Source organism: Oncorhynchus masou, chromosome 25 (genome assembly GCF_036934945.1).
Source record: "Oncorhynchus masou masou isolate Uvic2021 chromosome 25, UVic_Omas_1.1, whole genome shotgun sequence".
Taxonomy (NCBI): Eukaryota; Metazoa; Chordata; class Actinopteri; order Salmoniformes; family Salmonidae; genus Oncorhynchus; species Oncorhynchus masou.
In genome coordinates, this window is record NC_088236.1 from 6,573,761 (window position 1) to 6,591,242 (window position 17,482).

Sequence of the window (17,482 nt, forward strand, 5' to 3'; positions counted from 1 at the left end):
CGCTGTTTATTATCTATGCATAGTCACTTCACCCCTGCCTACAGATTACCTCAACTAACCAGTACCCCCACACATTGACCCGGTACCCCCTGTATATAGCCTCATTATTGATATTTTGTGCTACTTTTTATTATTATTTTGTTTATTTGGTAAATACTGTTTAAATTCTTCTTGAACTGCACTGTTGGTTAAAGGGCTCGTAAGTACGCTTTTCACGGTAAGGTCTAAGGTACAATAATTGTTTTATTCGGCGCATGTCACAAATAAAGTTTGATTTGAGTAGCAGTATGTGGACAACAGTGCCCTCTGGCGTTTCTCCGGCGCATTGGACGGTGACACAGCAAGCAGGCGGCGGAGAAGACACTGTCACTGTGCCAAACCGGATCCTTCATGAGGAAGAGGCCAGGGACATCCAGCCCCGGCTTCTATTCTCCAGCCGATATTAAATTGCGTGGTTCAAGCCAGAGTGAGCCCGTAAGGGGGGCTGTGTTAATGACCATAGGATGTCCCGTCATGAAGGTAAGAAGTTTAATAACCCACACAGAAAGACAAAGTGCTGGACGGAGAGACCGCAGCGAAACGATTGCTGGCTAACTAACGTTAATGAAGGTCTTCGTGTATTTTGTAATGAACGCTGTATTAGAATGGCTGCCGCTATACATTTACCCACGTTATCTAGTTCCTGTGCTTTATTTTGTATATTGTTATAGCTAAAACACTTACACGTATCTTGGTAACTTACTAACGATAGTTGGGGCGCAATGGCACTGCCCGAGAAAACAGGTCCTATCTCCCAGACTTAATTAAACTAATTCGTACGGTAGTTAACCTAGTTGGATAGCATCTAGGTTGCTAAACTAGATAACTAGGTAACTGGAGAGTTTAGCTCTCTTTTTATTTTATTTTTTATAACCTGTAGTTAGTTAACTAGCGAGCTAGTTTTACTAGGTTTAAGGCAACAAAAGGAGGGGGAAAACAACAACATTTTATACATGGAGATGTATTCATTATCGTGTCTTGTCAAAACATCACCTTCGGAAAAAAAGTGTCCTGGCTAGTTTTTATTCTTGTTTTCTTTGCACTGTCATCAAAGTAGCCTTTTGGACGAGGCCTTGCAACCGAGGCCTTCATCAGTAGCTAGTTAGCGCTTTAGATATTTAGCATGGGGTTGTTGTTTTAAATTTTTAAAAATCCACCAAAACATACTTTTTTTTTTTTAAAGGAGTTAGCTAGTGAGAACCCGGTTCTGAACCGGCTAGTTATACAAACTATAGGTAGTTAACTATGTTGACCAAGCTGTGTTGAGTCGCTGTGCAGAGTTAGCTTTAGCTTAGCATTTTATTTTATATAGCACGACTGTTGTAGTCAAAATCAGCTGCATGCCCTCAAACGTCGGTGGTCCGCATAGATGGCCATCTAGATGGGTAAATCATTTACACCGTTTATTTTAAATTCATGCCAGTCTTAAATAACAAAAGGGCCATCAGTTCTGCACAGAGCCAGTCGTGCAATTGCCTGCCTTAAAAAAAAAAAATCGGTGAGATAGCTGTCCATGCTGGGTCTGTGCATTTACACATATTTTAAATTCATGTCGTCTTTCATCGTCTTAAATAACACTGGGTATCAATTCTGCACCAGAGTTGCAGCTATATTGGCCAATGCAGTTCAGCTTTTTTTTTTTTTTGATTAGTCACATGGACACCTGAAATGTGAAACTGAGGTGTTTGTGTAGCTAATAGGCTAGTTCATGTTATGAGTGTTGTGCCAATATGTTGGTTGTGTATTATAGCTAGCTAAATGCTGCAACGTGATGTCTTTGTTGCTGTGTGTTTGACCAACAGCCCTATCCGTGTGGTCTATTCTAATACTCTGACTTGTGTGTTGTGGGGTTATAGGACAGGGTATTGGTCAAAATGGTCCGTCAGTGAATTGTCTTTCCCCAGGTGTGAGCTGCGATGCGTGTTTGAAGGGTAACTTCCGGGGGCGGCGGTACAAGTGTTTAATTTGCTACGACTACGACCTGTGTGCGTCGTGCTACGAGGGCGGAGCCACGACCACCAGACACACAACAGAACACGCCATGCAGTGCGTACTAACCAGGGTCGACTTCGGTAAGTACACACACCCCTGCATATACACCACAATCAGACACACAACAACTCACACCATGCAGTGCACATGTAACAGTATAACTTTAGACCGTCCCCTTGCCCATACCCAGGCACCCTCTACACACATCAACAACAGTCACCCTCAAAGCATCATTACTCCTTAGCTTTACAAAAGATCGCTGCCCTTGCAGAGCAAGGGGAACTACTACTTCAAGGTCTCAGAGCAAGTGACTGAAACGCTATTTAGCGCGCACCGCTAACTAAGCTAGCCGTTTCACATCCGTTACACACACTAACCAGGGTCGACGTCGGTAAGTACACACACCCCTGCATATACACCACAATCAGACCCACTACAACTCACACCATGCAGTGCACACTAACTAGGGTCGACTTGAGTAAGTACATAGCTATTAACCAGACGGGAGACGCAAAAGACAAACACCACAACTAAACACCCTAAAAACGTATCGTCTTTCGGTCAGATAGCGCGTTGATTCTGCCTGAACTGATTCTGTCCTTCCAGACCTGTGTATTATGGAGGAGACGCCTTCTGTTGAGCAGTTCCTGCTTTCACTTGCCCTTACTGTCTAACCCTGTCCCCCCCCCCACTCCTGTCTGTCTTACTATAGACCTGTATTATGGAGGAGAGGCCTTGTCAGTGGAGCAGCCACAGGCCTTTACCTGTCCCTACTGTGGCAGGATGGGCTACACAGAGACCTCCCTTCAGGAGCACGTTGCTGCAGATCACACCGAGACCTCCTCAGAGGTGGTAAGTCTATCACTGCTTTTCTTGGATTCGGGCATGGAAACACAAGTCTTTTAGGCCAAGCACCAGTGTAAATCTCTGCAGTGGGAAAACCCTGTGGCGGAAATCTCTGCTTTGGAAAAGAGACCAGTGCTTCCTCTAGATTGTTTTCCAGACAGGAGGGAGGGGCAAAAAAAAATGTCCCCAAATCAACAATCCAACAGCCATGTTCAGTAAAATGATCAGCACCCCCCCCCCACCCCCACAAAAAAAATCAGTGTGTTCAAATGCATTAGACGTGGAGCATGCTCAGATGGGCTTGTGTCCTCTCCTTCTCCTCTGCAGATCTGTCCCATATGCGCTTCGCTGCCCGGCGGGGACCCTAATCACGTGACTGACGACTTCGTTGCTCATCTCACACTTGAACACAGAGCCCCCAGAGACTTGATATCCTTTCCCCGTCTGAACCCGGTTCCTCTTGGTTTCTTGGTGGTGATTTTTTTTTTTTATTATTATTTTTTTTTCAACTGTGCTTTCGTTTCTGCTTTGGAATCTAGACTGTCTAACTGCAATGCAGTCTGGTTTAAAAGGGGCGATTTATAAAATAAAATGTGATTTGATTGGTCTACTACTGTCTGCTCTGCAGTCCACTCAGGCTAACCCTAACTCAGAAACTTGGTATCCTTTTTACAGGCAAACAGAGTACTACTCTACTTTGCTCTTACAATGTAATGCTCCAATTGTGTGGCTTTACACTGAAGTTCTACGATCTAACAAGGAAAACCCCCACAGGGAAACAACAACATGTCAGTGTAAAGCTCATCAAGAACCACAGAGCCATCCGCTGATCACCACTGGGTACTGCAACAAACTGTGTCTCTGTGTGTGTCGCTGTCTATCTGATGTGTGTTGCAGTTTAGCCTCTTGTGAGTGTGTTTTTAGTTCTGGGCATAGAGAGACTGTGTGTGTTTCATGACGTGTCCATGATGTTCCTTGACGGTGTTGCTCCACGATGAGTCGAGTGGGGTGCGGCACGTGCGTAGGATGTTCCACCCGGGTCGGGGTCTAGGGGGGCCGAGGGCCCGTCGATCCAACATGCACTTCACCTCCTCAACCTCCGGGGGGAGCTCTACCACACAGACCTCAACACAGAGCTCCAACTACAACAGGGAGGCCATGGATCCTATAGCTGGTAAGACACACACACACACACACAGAGCTCTGACTACATCGGGGAGAGAGAGAGACACAGCAGATTTGTCAAAAGAGAATATGCACTGTGTAACCCACCCACCCAAGGCCCTAGTAGACCAGTCTAGGCGGTAACACACCCACCCACCCAAGGCCCTTGTAGACCAGTCTAGACGGTAACACCCACCCAAGACCCTAGTAGACCAGTCTAGACGGTAACACCCACCCAAGACCCTAGTAGACCAGTCTAGACGATAACACACCCACCCACCCAAGACCCTTGTAGACCAGTCTAGACGATAACACACCCACCCACTCACCCAAGACCCTTGTAGACCAGTCTAGACGATAACACACCCACCCACAACAAGACCCTTGTAGACCAGTCTAGACGATAACACACACACCCACCCAAGACCCTTGTAGACCAGTCTAGACGATAACACATCCACCCACCCACCCAAGACCCTTGTAGACCAGTCTAGACGATAACACATCCACCCACCCACCCAAGACCCTTGTAGACCAGTCTAGACGATAACACATCCACCCACCCACCCAAGACCCTTGTAGACCAGTCTAGACGATAACACATCCACCCACCCACCCAAGACCCTTGTAGACCAGTCTAGACGATAACACATCCACCCACCCACCCAAGACCCTTGTAGACCAGTCTAGACGATAACACATCCACCCACCCACCCAAGACCCTTGTAGACCAGTCTAGACGATAACACATCCACCCACCCAAGACCCTTGTAGACCAGTCTAGACGGTAACACATCCACCCACCCACCCAAGACCCTTGTAGACCAGTCTAGATGGTAACACAAGTTATCCTGATTGGTTCAATGCCTGATGTGTTTTGTTTTTTTTTATGACTGAAAAATGTACATCCTGTTGTGTACATACAGGGCCTCTTTATGACAGCGCCTTCAGAATGTATTCACACCCCTTAACTGTTTCTACCTGTTGTGTTACAGCCTGAATTTAAAATAGATTAAATGGTGATTTTGTGTCACTAGTCAGGTTTCCAGCCAAACGTTTTATGCGTGTGAAGTACATGCCGGATAAAAGATGTCACGACAGGATGGAAACGGCTACACTGAACAAAAATATTAAAAGTTTTGGTCCCATGTTCATTGAGTTGAAATAAAATATCCCAGAAATGTTCCATACGCACAAAAACAAATTTGTTTGCATTCCTGTTAGTGAGCATTTCTCATTTGCCAAGATAATCCATCCACCAGAAAGGTGTGGCATATCAAGAAGCTGATTAAACAGCATGAACATCACACAGGTGCACCTTGTGCTGGGGACAATTTAAAGGACACAAAAATGCAGTTTTGTCATACAACACAATGTCACAGATGTCTGAAGTTTTGAAAGAGTGTGCAATCGGCATGCTGACTGCAAGAATGTCCAACAGAGCTGTTGCCAGAGAATTGAATGTTAATTTCTCTACCATAAGCCGCCTCCAATTGTGTTTGAGAATTTGGTAGTACATCCAACCGGCCTCACAACCGGAAACCATGTGTAACCACTCCAGCCCAGGACCTCCACATCAGGCTTCTTCTTCGTCTGAGACCAGCCACCCGGACAACTGATGAAACTGGGTTTGCACAATCAAAGAATTTCTGCACAAACTGTCAGAAACCATCTGCGTGCTCGTCGTCCCCACCAGGGTCTTGACCTGACTGCTGTTTGGGGTCGTAACCAACTTCAGTGGGCAAATGCTCACGTTGATGGCCACTGGCACGCTGGGGTAGTATGCTCTTCATGGAAATGAATCCCGGTTTCAACTACCGGGCAGACAACGTCTATGGTGTTGTGTGGGCGAGTGGTTTGTTGATGTGAAAGTTGTGAACAGAGTGCCCGTGGTGGGGTTATGGTATGGGCAGGCATAAGCTATGGACAACGAACACAATTGGATTTGATCAATTACAATTTGAATGCACAGAGATACCGTGAGGAGATCCTGAGGCCCAATGTCGTGCGATTCATCCACCACCATCACCTCATTTTTCAGCATGATGATGCACGGTCCCATGTCGCAAGGGTCTATACACAATTCCTGAAAGCTGAAAATGTCCCAGTTCTTCAATGGCCTGCATACTATCCAGACATGTCACCCGTTGAGCATGTTTGGGATGCTCTGGAACAAAGTTTACGACAGCGCGTTCCAGTTCCCACCAATATCCAGCTACTAAGCACAGCCATTGAATGTTTTTTTTTAAACGGACTTGCTGATTCACATAAATCTGGCGCCATTTGGATTGAAACCCCTAGCTACTGACCATTACCCTATAATGTCAGTAGCATTGTTTTTAAAAACGTTTACAAATTGATTTTACAATTTAAAAGCTGAAATGTCTTCTAAGTACTTAAGCCCTTTTATTGCAAGCCTAAATATACTGAACAAAATAATATAAACGCGACATGAAACAATTTTAAAGATTTTACTGCGTTACACTTCATAGAAGGAAATCAGTCAATTGAACTAAATGCATAAGCCTTAATGTATGGATTTCACATGACTGGACAGGGGCGCAGCCATGGGTGGGCATAGGCCCACCCATTTGGAGTCCAGGTCCAGCCGATCAGAATGAGCTTTTCCCCACAAAATGGTGATATTACAGACAGAAATACTTCTTAGTTACCACCCTCAGACGATCCCGCAGATGAAGAACCTGGATGTGGAGGTCCTGGGCTGGTTGGATGTACTGACAAATTCTCTAAAATGACGTTGGAGGCGTCTTCTGGTAGGGAAATTAACGTTCTCTGGCAACAGTTCTGTTGGACATTCCTGCAGTCAGCATGCCAATTGCACACTCTTTCAAAACTTCAGACATCTGTGGCATTGTGTTGTCTGACAAAACTGCATATTTGTGTCCTTTTATTGTTGCCAGCACAAGGTGCACCTGTGTAATGATCATGCTGTTTAATCAGCTTCTTGATATGCCACACCTGTGAAGTGGATGGATTATCTACTCAAAGAAGAAATGCTCACAAACAGGGATGTGAAGAAAGTTGTGTACAATATTTGAAAAATATTTTATTAAAGCTCATGTAAAATGGGGCCAACACTATATATGTGTACTTACTCAACATTTTATATTTTTGATCAGTGTAAGTTAAGGAGTAAAAATGTGCTTCACAATTTGCATGGACTCACTGTGTGTGACAGTGGGTAACATGATTTTAAGTGACTACCCCACACACACAATTATCTCTAAGATCCCTCAGTCGAGCAGTGAATTGAAGCACAAAGACCAGGGATGTTTTTCAATGCTTCACAAAGAAAGGAACCTATAGGTAGATGGGTAAAAGAAAATAAGCAGACATTGAATATCCCATTAAAGCATGGTGTAGTTGTGAATTACACTTTGAATAGAGTATCAATACACACAGTCACTACGAAGATACAGGCATCCTTCCTAGCTTAGTTGCCGGAGAGGAAGGAAACTGTTCAGGAATTTCACCATGAGGCCAGTGGTGACTTTAAAACAGTTAGAGTTTAATGGCTGTGATGGGAGAGAACTGAGGATGGATCAACAACATTGTAGTTAGGTTACTCTACAATACTAACCTAAATTGCAGCGTGAAAAGAAGGAAGCCTGTTACATTAAGGCATAAAATTAAAACTGCAAAAAATGTGGCAAAGAAATTAACGTTATGTTCTGAATACAAAGCATTATGTTTGGGGCAAACACATCACTGAGTACCACTCTTCATATTATCAAGGATGGTGATGGCTGCATCATGTTATGGGTATGCTTGTCATCGGCTAGGACTAGGGAGTTTTTGGAGATAAAAAATAAACGGGGAGTACCACCTTGCCCAAAGAGAGATTTACATGGTTATCAAAATGTCACGCCAGGGTACGGTGTATATACACGAGAAACAGCCCTTTTAAGTGTTTCTAAAATCAGCTATGGGGAAAAGTAAATGGAACCATTTCCCTGTTTGACCACTAGGTTTTATGGGTATTATGACACCTGCACTGTGGGTCTCAATAGAGCGAAGCACAGGCTAAATCCTAGAGGAAAAAATGGTTCAGTCTGCTTTCCACCAGACACTGGGAGACAAATTCACTCTTCAGCAGGACAATAGCCTAAAACACAAGGCCAAATATACACGAGTTGGTTACCAAGACGACATGGAATGTTCCTGAGTGGCCTAGTTACAGGTAATCCCACTTTGTAACACAACAACAACAAAAGGGACAAAGTCCAGGGGTGTGAATATTTTTCTGAAAGCAGTGTAGATGCATCACTACATTCTTCTAGTCCTGTTGATAGTACCATTTTATACATGCTGTGTACGTGACAAATAAACATGGATTTGATATGATTGACTCCTGTTCGGAAACACCATATCTCACACTCTCACAGTCTGGTTAGGGCTGAATTAATTTTGTGACCCTCCCCCCCACAACTCAATCTCTCTCCCCACACAGAGCTTCTCTCCCAGTTGTCGGGGGTGCGTAGGTCGGCGGGCGGCCAGCTGAGTTCAGGTCCTTCAGCCTCCCAGCTACAGCAGCTCCAGGTAGGTAGTCCAGAGGTTAGAGGAGAGAGCCGGCAACCCGAGGTTAGAGGAGAGAGCCGGCAACCCGAGGTTAGAGGAGAGAGCCGGCAACCCGAGGTTAGAGGAGAGAGCCGGCAACCCGAGGTTAGAGGAGAGAGCCGGCAACCCGAGGTTAGAGGAGAGAGCCGGCAACCCGAGGTTAGAGGAGAGAGCCGGCAACCCGAGGTTAGAGGAGGGAGCCGGCAACCCGAGGTTAGAGGAGGGAGCCGGCGGTTAGAGGAGGGAGCCGGCGGTTAGAGGAGGGAGCCGGCGGTTAGAGGAGGGAGCCGGCGGTTAGAGGAGGGAGCCGGCGGTTAGAGGAGGGAGCCGGCGGTTAGAGGAGAGAGCCGGCAACCCGAGGTTAGAGGAGAGAGCCGGCGGTTAGAGGAGGGAGCCGGCGGTTAGGAGAGAGCCGGCGGTTAGAGGAGAGAGCCGGCGGTTAGAGGAGAGAGCCGGCGGTTAGAGGAGAGAGCCGGCGGTTAGAGGAGAGAGCCGGCGGTTAGAGGAGAGAGCCGGCGGTTAGAGGAGAGAGCCGGCGGTTAGAGGTTTGAATCCCGCCCCCCTCTCCTTTAGCTGGTGTCAGTATCCTAGAATCTGTAATGCAAGTATGCCCTTAAAGCAAAGTACTGAACTCATATCCTACTTCTCCTGAACCCTCCTACTTCTCCTGAACCCTCCTACTTCTCCTGAACCCTTCTACTTCATGTTTCTTCTCTTCTCTCCTGCTCCTCTTCCTCCTCTAGATGCAGCTCCAGTTGGAGCGGCAACAAACCCAGGCTGCCAGACAGCAGTTGGAGACGGCCCGGAGTGCCACACAACGCAGCAGCCGTACCCCCACCAACGCAGGGCTGAATGCCAATCCAAGCCCAGGGCATCACAACGCCAACCCCAGTTCCAACTCTACCAGCCCCAACCCAGGGCATCACGAATTCACCACGCACACACAGCAGAGCAACTCCCAGTTCCTCCTCAACAGGTTAACTACTGTGTGCTACACTTCGTTTTAACCTTCTTTTTTGTGTGTGTGGTTATTCTAGTTAAGGTTATATCTGTTGAACAAGAGACTTGTTCTGAGGCTGTCTGCTACATGTAGGAGAGTGGATTGTATTTGTAATGGAGTGCCATCTCTTTCTCACTCCTCCAGACTGAGTGAGCCGAGGTTGTCGGAGGCGGAGCGTCAGCTGAGTGAGGGCCAGTGGGCGGACCGCTCTCTCTTCGTCACGGAGCTCCTCCTCTCCACCCTGCTGGCCGATCCCGACCACAGCGAAGATGACGATCTCCATGACTACCACGACGCCGTGATCCGAGGTTCTGACGCGTTCAGTGATTTCGGCACCTTCGGAGACATGGGCTGCGTGGAGGTCATGACCTTGGACGTGGCGTTGGAGAACCTCAACCTCCGAGAACAAAAGGAGCAGCGACCCCCGCCTCTTTGATGACGTCACTACAACGTTTAAACCAACAACTGCCGTTACCGACCGTCGCTTGGCAACTGAAAGAAATAAGATTGCAGCTCTTTTCTTGGCTTCGGTTATTATTCATTTTGTTTTGGTGACGTCAACTCACTTGTCACCCCTCCCTCCCTCGACCCCACCCCACGTTGTGTACATGACAGTCGGAAGCAAGACGAGAGAATGTGAACGCGAGCGAGCGAGAGAATGAACTATATATAAATCTCATATATATATATATATAAATCAATCTATGAAAAGAAAGCCGATAATCAATTCCGCATGAAGCTGTGTGTTTGACCCAAACAGGTCAAGGTAGGATAGGCAGGTAGCCATTTTGATAATTTATTATCATTATACGAGTGCACAGACACTGAGAGGGGGCGGCAGGCTCTTCCCAGCAGGCTAAGCTGTTTTGTTTATGGTTAGGAATAATAAAACCGGGCTTGGCTGATTTTTACCACAACAAACGTTGGGATTCTTCACCCTTAACTGTCAGAGACGTCTTCCATTAAGCACCCTATTAGAATGGGGGTTTGGGTATCACAGACATGAAACTAATTTCTTTTGGTCCTATGATAAGCGTTTGTCTGTGGGTACTTTCCTATCCTGGCACCTATATGGGTGTTCCTATTCTACACTAATTATTATTTTCCTTAAGACTGTTTTGATTGAATGGTTTTAATCCATTATTTAGCTCCTCCCCATACCCAGGATGACATCACTTTATGGGGCCATGTTGCCTTGCTTTGTGCCAACTGAACTGTGTCCCCGTTTGAATTTCACATCGAGACAAGCTGCGTACAGTTTGCATATGCACTACATAAAGAGATCATAGACATGGGAAGGCCAATGGACAATCACATGAAAACTAACCTGATTCTATTCTCTCTCCTGACAGTTTCCTTTGTTGTTGTTTTTTTGCTGGACTGATAGGCCTTTTCTCAATTGGATTTGCTCAACTCTTGCGTCCTCCCTCTTCCATCATCCTCTGGCCTCCTTTTGAAAAAGGTCAAAGGTAATCGAGGAGAGGGGAAAGTGGAAGAAAATGCGCCTGTATAAAATGACTCCTCCAATCACGCGTCATCAGGCAGACTACGTTTACAGGGTGGAATCCCAAAATAAAATGTATAAACTGATAACTAAAGAAAGCTAGTTGTGCAAAACATTTTATAGATAAAAAGGATAAGTAGAATATAGTTTTAAATGTTTGCATGCTTTTCTTCTTCGATGAAAAAAGTAGCTGATTCGAAGGGGGGGGGGGCTGATTTCAAAACTCTTCCACGAAGGGGGGACTCAGGGTAGGATACACTTTTGCGTCCTCGGCAAAAAGGAACCTATTGAGGGGAGGACCGTCTTCCTGTTAACGAATTGACACTCTTCCACCACTGATCGGTTTCCGGGTCACGGAGGAGAGAGAATGAAGGACATCCTTAACAAATGCAATGTACTGTCTGATGATGACATGGTTTGGGTGTTTGGAAAAGGTCAAAAGACAGGGTCAACTGTTCAACCTGGAGGAGAACAATAAAATTGTTTTGGATGTAAAAAAAAATTGTTTTAACCACACCGATCTTGCTGTGATTGTCTCAAGACTCAACTTAATGCCCCTGATGACCTGTAGCTGGATTACATTGTTGGAGGTGCAACAGGCAGACAGATGACCAGTGGGTAACCATCTATATAACTATAACCCAGTGGGTAACCATCTATATAACCCTAACCCAGTGGGTAACCATCTATATAACTATAAACCTAACCCAGTGGGTAACCATCTATATAACTATAAACCTAACCCAGTGGGTAACCATCTATATAGCTATAACCCTAACCCAGTGGGTAACCATCTATATAACTATAAACCTAACCCAGTGGGTAACCATCTATATAACTATAAACCTAACCCAGTGGGTAACCATCTATATAACTATAAACCTAACCCAGTGGGTAACCATCTATATAACTATAAACCTAACCCAGTGGGTAACCGTCTATATAACTATAACCCTAACCCAGTGGGTAACCATCTATATAACTATAACCCAGTGGGTAACCATCTATATAACTATAAACCTAACCCAATGGGTAACCATCTATATAACTATAACCCTAACCCAGTGGGTAACCATCTATATAACTATAAACCTAACCCAGTGGGTAACCATCTATATAACTATAAACCTAACCCAGTGGGTAACCATCTATATAACTATAACCCTAACCCAGTGGGTAACCATCTATATAACTATAACCCAGTGGGTAACCATCTATGTAACTATAAACCTAACCCAGTGGGTAACCATCTATATAACTATAACCCTAACCCAGTGGGTAACCATCTATATAACTATAAACCTAACCCAGTGGGTAACCATCTATATAACTATAACCCTAACCCAGTGGGTAACCATCTATATAACTATAAACCTAACCCAGTGGGTAACCATCTATATAACTATAACCCTAACCCAGTGGGTAACCATCTATATAACTATAACCCAGTGGGTAACCATCTATATAACTATAAACCTAACCCAGTGGGTAACCATCTATATAACTATAACCCTAACCCAGTGGGTAACCATCTATACGTCCATCTATATAACTATAAACCTAACCTAGCAGGTAACCATCTATATAACTATAAACCTAACCCAGTGGGTAACCATCTATATAACTATAAACCTAACCCAGTGGGTAACCATCTATATAACTATAAACCTAACCCAGTGGGTAACCATCTATATAACTATAAACCTAACCCAGTGGGTAACCATCTATCTAACTATAAACCTAACCCAGTGGGTAACCATCTATATAACTATAAACCTAACCCAGTGGGTAACCATCTATATAACTATAACCCTAACCCAGTGGTTAACCATCTATCTATAAACCTAACCCAGCAGGTAACCATATATCTATAAACCTAACCCAACAGGTAACCATCTATCTATAACCCTAACCCAGTAGGTAACCATCTATCTATCTATAAACCTAACCCAGTGGGTAACCATCTATATAACTATAACCCTAACCCAGTGGGTAACCATCTATACGTCCATCTATATAACTATAAACCTAACCTAGCAGGTAACCATCTATATAACTATAAACCAAACCCAGTGGGTAACCATCTATATAACTATAAACCTAACCTAGCAGATAACCATCTATACGTCCATCTATATAACTATAAACCTAACCCAGTGGGTAAACATCTATATAACTATAAACCTAACCCAGTGGGTAATCATCTATATAACTATAACCCATCTATACGTCCATCTATATAACTAAAAACCTAACCTAGCAGGTAACCATCTATACGTCCATCTATATAACTATAACCCTAACCCAGTGGGTAACCATCTATATAACTATAAACCTAACCCAGTGGGTAACCATCTATACGTCCATCTATATAACTATAAACCTAACCCAGTGGGCAACCATCTATATTACTATAAACCTAACCCAGTGGGTAACCATCTATATAACTATAAACATTGACATTACATTTACATTTAAGTCATTTAGCAGACGCTCTTATCCAGAGCGACTTACAAATTGGTGAATTCACCTTCTGACATCAGTGGAACAGCCACTTTACAATAGTGCATCTAAATCATTTAAGGGGGGGGGTGAGAAGGATTACTTTATCCTATCCTAGGTATTCCTTGAAGAGGTGGGGTTTCAGGTGTCTCCGGAAGGTGGTGATTGACTCCGCTGTCCTGGCGTCGTGAGGGAGTTTGTTCCACCATTGGGGGGCCAGAGCAGCGAACAGTTTTGACTGGGCTGAGCGGGAACTGTACTTCCTCAGTGGTAGGGAGGCGAGCAGGCCAGAGGTGGATGAACGCAGTGCCCTTGTTTGGGTGTAGGGCCTGATCAGAGCCTGGAGGTACTGCGGTGCCGTTCCCCTCACAGCTCCGTAGGCAAGCACCATGGTCTTGTAGCGGATGCGAGCTTCAACTGGAAGCCAGTGGAGAGAGCGGAGGAGCGGGGTGACGTGAGAGAACTTGGGAAGGTTGAACACCAGACGGGCTGCGGCGTTCTGGATGAGTTGTAGGGGTTTAATGGCACAGGCAGGGAGCCCAGCCAACAGCGAGTTGCAGTAATCCAGACGGGAGATGACAAGTGCCTGGATTAGGACCTGCGCCGCTTCCTGTGTGAGGCAGGGTCGTACTCTGCGGATGTTGTAGAGCATGAACCTACAGGAACGGGCCACCGCCTTGATGTTAGTTGAGAATGACAGGGTGTTGTCCAGGATCACGCCAAGGTTCTTAGCGCTCTGGGAGGAGGACACAATGGAGTTGTCAACCGTGATGGCGAGATCATGGAACGGGCAGTCCTTCCCCGGGAGGAAGAGCAGCTCCGTCTTGCCGAGGTTCAGCTTGAGGTGGTGATCCGTCATCCACACTGATATGTCTGCCAGACATGCAGAGATGCGATTCGCCACCTGGTCATCAGAAGGGGGAAAGGAGAAGATTAATTGTGTGTCGTCTGCATAGCAATGATAGGAGAGACCATGTGAGGTTATGACAGAGCCAAGTGACTTGGTGTATAGTGAGAATAGGAGAGGGCCTAGAACAGAGCCCTGGGGGACACCAGTGGTGAGAGCGCGTGGCGAGGAGACAGATTCTCGCCACGCCACCTGGTAGGAGCGACCTGTCAGGTAGGACGCAATCCAAGCGTGGGCCGCGCCGGAGATGCCCAACTCGGAGAGGGTGGAGAGGAGGATCTGATGGTTCACAGTGTCGAAGGCAGCCGATAGGTCTAGAAGGATGAGAGCAGAGGAGAGAGAGTTAGCTTTAGCAGTGCGGAGCGCCTCCGTGATACAGAGAAGAGCAGTCTCAGTTGAATGACTAGTCTTGAAACCTGACTGATTTGGATCAAGAAGGTCATTCTGAGAGAGATAGCGGGAGAGCTGGCCAAGGACGGCACGTTCAAGAGTTTTGGAGAGAAAAGAAAGAAGGGATACTGGTCTGTAGTTGTTGACATCGGAGGGATCGAGTGTAGGTTTTTTCAGAAGGGGTGCAACTCTCGCTCTCTTGAAGACGGAAGGGACGTAGCCAGCGGTCAGGGATGAGTTGATGAGCGAGGTGAGGTAGGGGAGAAGGTCTCCGGAAATGGTCTGGAGAAGAGAGGAGGGGATAGGGTCAAGCGGGCAGGTTGTTGGGCGGCTGGCCGTCACAAGAAGCGAGATTTCATCTGGAGAGAGAGGGGAGAAAGAGGTCAGAGCACAGGGTAGGGCAGTGTGAGCAGAACCAGCGGTGTCGTTTGACTTAGCAAACGAGGATCGGATGTCGTCGACCTTCTTTTCAAAATGGTTGACGAAGTCATCTGCAGAGAGGGGGGAGGAGGATTCAGGAGGGAGGAGAAGGTGGCAAAGAGCTTCCTAGGGTTAGAGGCAGATGCTTGGAATTTAGAGTGGAAGAAAGTGGCTTTAGCAGCAGAGACAGAGGAGGAAAATGTAGAGAGGAGGGAGTGAAAGGATGCCAGGTCCGCAGGGAGGCGAGTTTTCCTCCATTTCCGCTCGGCTGCCCGGAGCACTGTTCTGTGAGCTCGCAATGAGTCGTCGAGCCACGGAGCGGGAGGGGAGGACCGAGCCGGCCTGGAGGATAGGGGACATAGAGAGTCAAAGGATGCAGAAAGGGAAGAGAGGAGGGTTGAGGAGGCAGAATCAGGAGATAGGTTGGAGAAGGTATGAGCAGAGGGAAGAGATGATAGGATGGAAGAGGAGAGAGTAGCGGGGGAGAGAGAGCGAAGGTTGGGACGGCGCGATACCATCCGAGTAGGGGCAGTGTGGGAAGTGTTGGATGAGAGCGAGAGGGAAAAGGATACAAGGTAGTGGTCGGAGACTTGGAGGGGAGTTGCAATGAGGTTAGTGGAAGAACAGCATCTAGTAAAGATGAGGTCGAGCGTATTGCCTGCCTTGTGAGTAGGGGGGGAAGGTGAGAGGGTGAGGTCAAAAGAGGAGAGGAGTGGAAAGAAGGAGGCAGAGAGGAATGAGTCAAAGGTAGACGTGGGGAGGTTAAAGTCGCCCAGGACTGTGAGAGGTGAGCCGTCCTCAGGAAAGGAGCTTATCAAGGCATCAAGCTCATTGATGAACTCTCCGAGGCATCAAGCTCATTGATGAACTCTCCGAGGGAATCTGGAGGGCGATAAATGATAAGGATGTTAAGCTTGAAAGGGCTGGTAACTGTGACAGCATGGAATTCAAAGGAGGCGATAGACAGATGGGTAAGGGGAGAAAGAGAGAATGACCACTTGGGAGAGATGAGGATCCCGGTGCCACCACCCCGCTGACCAGAAGCTCTCGGGGTGTGCGAGAACACGTGGGCGGACGAAGAGAGAGCAGTAGGAGTAGCAGTGTTGTCTGTGGTGATCCATGTTTCCGTCAGTGCCAAGAAGTCGAGGGACTGGAGGGAGGCATAGGCTGAGATGAACTCTGCCTTGTTGGCCGCAGATCGGCAGTTCCAGAGGCTACCGGAGACCTGGAACTCCACGTGGGTCGTGCGCGCTGGGACCACCAGATTAGGGTGGCCGCGGCCACGCGGTGTGGAGCGTTTGTATGGTCTGTGCAGAGAGGAGAGAACAGGGATAGATAGACACATAGTTGACAGGCTACAGAAGAGGCTACGCTAATGCAAAGGAGATTGGAATGACAAGTGGACTACACGTCTCGAATGTTCAGAAAGTTAAGCTTACGTAGCAAGAATCTTATTGACTAAAATGATTGAAATGATACAGTACTGCTGGAGTAGGCTAGCTGGCAGTGGCTACGTTGTTGACTTTGTAGGCTAGCTGGCAGTGGCTGCGTTGTTGACACTACACTAATCAAGTCGTTCCGTCGAGTGTAATAGTTTCTACAGTGCTGCTATTCAGGGCTGCAGTGTTGATTACGTAACGTTACGTTAAAAGAACGACAATAGCTGGCTAGCTAACCTAGAAAATCGCTCCAGACTACACAATTGTCTTAGATACAAAGACGGCTATGTAGCTAGCTAGCTACGATCAAACAAATCAAACCGTTGTACTGTAATGAAGTGAAATGAAAATGTGATACTACCTGTGGAGCGAGGCGGAATGTTGACCGGGTTGTTGAAGTTCAATTCGGAAGACGTCGGCTAGCTGTTGGCTAGCTAGCTCGCAGTATCTCCTGCGGACCGAAGTGTAGATGCGACCGCTCGCTCCAACCCGGAACCGGAAGCCGGTTCCGGTAAACCTAACCCAGTGGGTAACCATCTATACATCCATCTATATAACTATAAACCTAACCCAGTGGGTAACCATCTATATAACTATAAACCTAACCCAGTGGGTAACCATCTATATAACTATAAACCTAACCCAGTGGGTAACCATCTATATAACTATAAACCTAACCCAGTGGGTAACCATCTATATAA

At 46.4% G+C, this 17,482-nt stretch overlaps 1 protein-coding gene across 1 annotated transcript; it reads left to right on the plus strand.

Moving 5' to 3' along the window:
* Positions 1 to 343: 343 nt before the first annotated feature.
* Positions 344 to 11,321, plus strand: LOC135513716 (E3 ubiquitin-protein ligase KCMF1-like). Its single transcript, XM_064936598.1, has 8 exons — positions 344 to 519; positions 1,944 to 2,111; positions 2,744 to 2,883; positions 3,205 to 3,306; positions 3,871 to 4,051; positions 8,513 to 8,601; positions 9,363 to 9,595; positions 9,764 to 11,321. The coding sequence occupies exons 1-8, from the start codon at positions 504 to 506 to the stop codon at positions 10,053 to 10,055; spliced, it is 1,221 nt and encodes a 406-aa protein (XP_064792670.1). The 5' UTR covers positions 344 to 503; the 3' UTR covers positions 10,056 to 11,321.
* The last annotated feature ends 6,161 nt before the right edge of the window (positions 11,322 to 17,482 follow it).

What these genes read in the sequence shown, in the direction of transcription:
- LOC135513716 (XM_064936598.1), top strand. An exon ending in GGCCATGGATCCTATAGCTG is followed by an intron (nt 4,052 to 8,512) that starts GTAAGACACACA and finishes CTCCCCACACAG; the next exon opens with AGCTTCTCTCCCAGTTGTCG. An exon ending in CCCAGCTACAGCAGCTCCAG is followed by an intron (nt 8,602 to 9,362) that starts GTAGGTAGTCCA and finishes TTCCTCCTCTAG; the next exon opens with ATGCAGCTCCAGTTGGAGCG.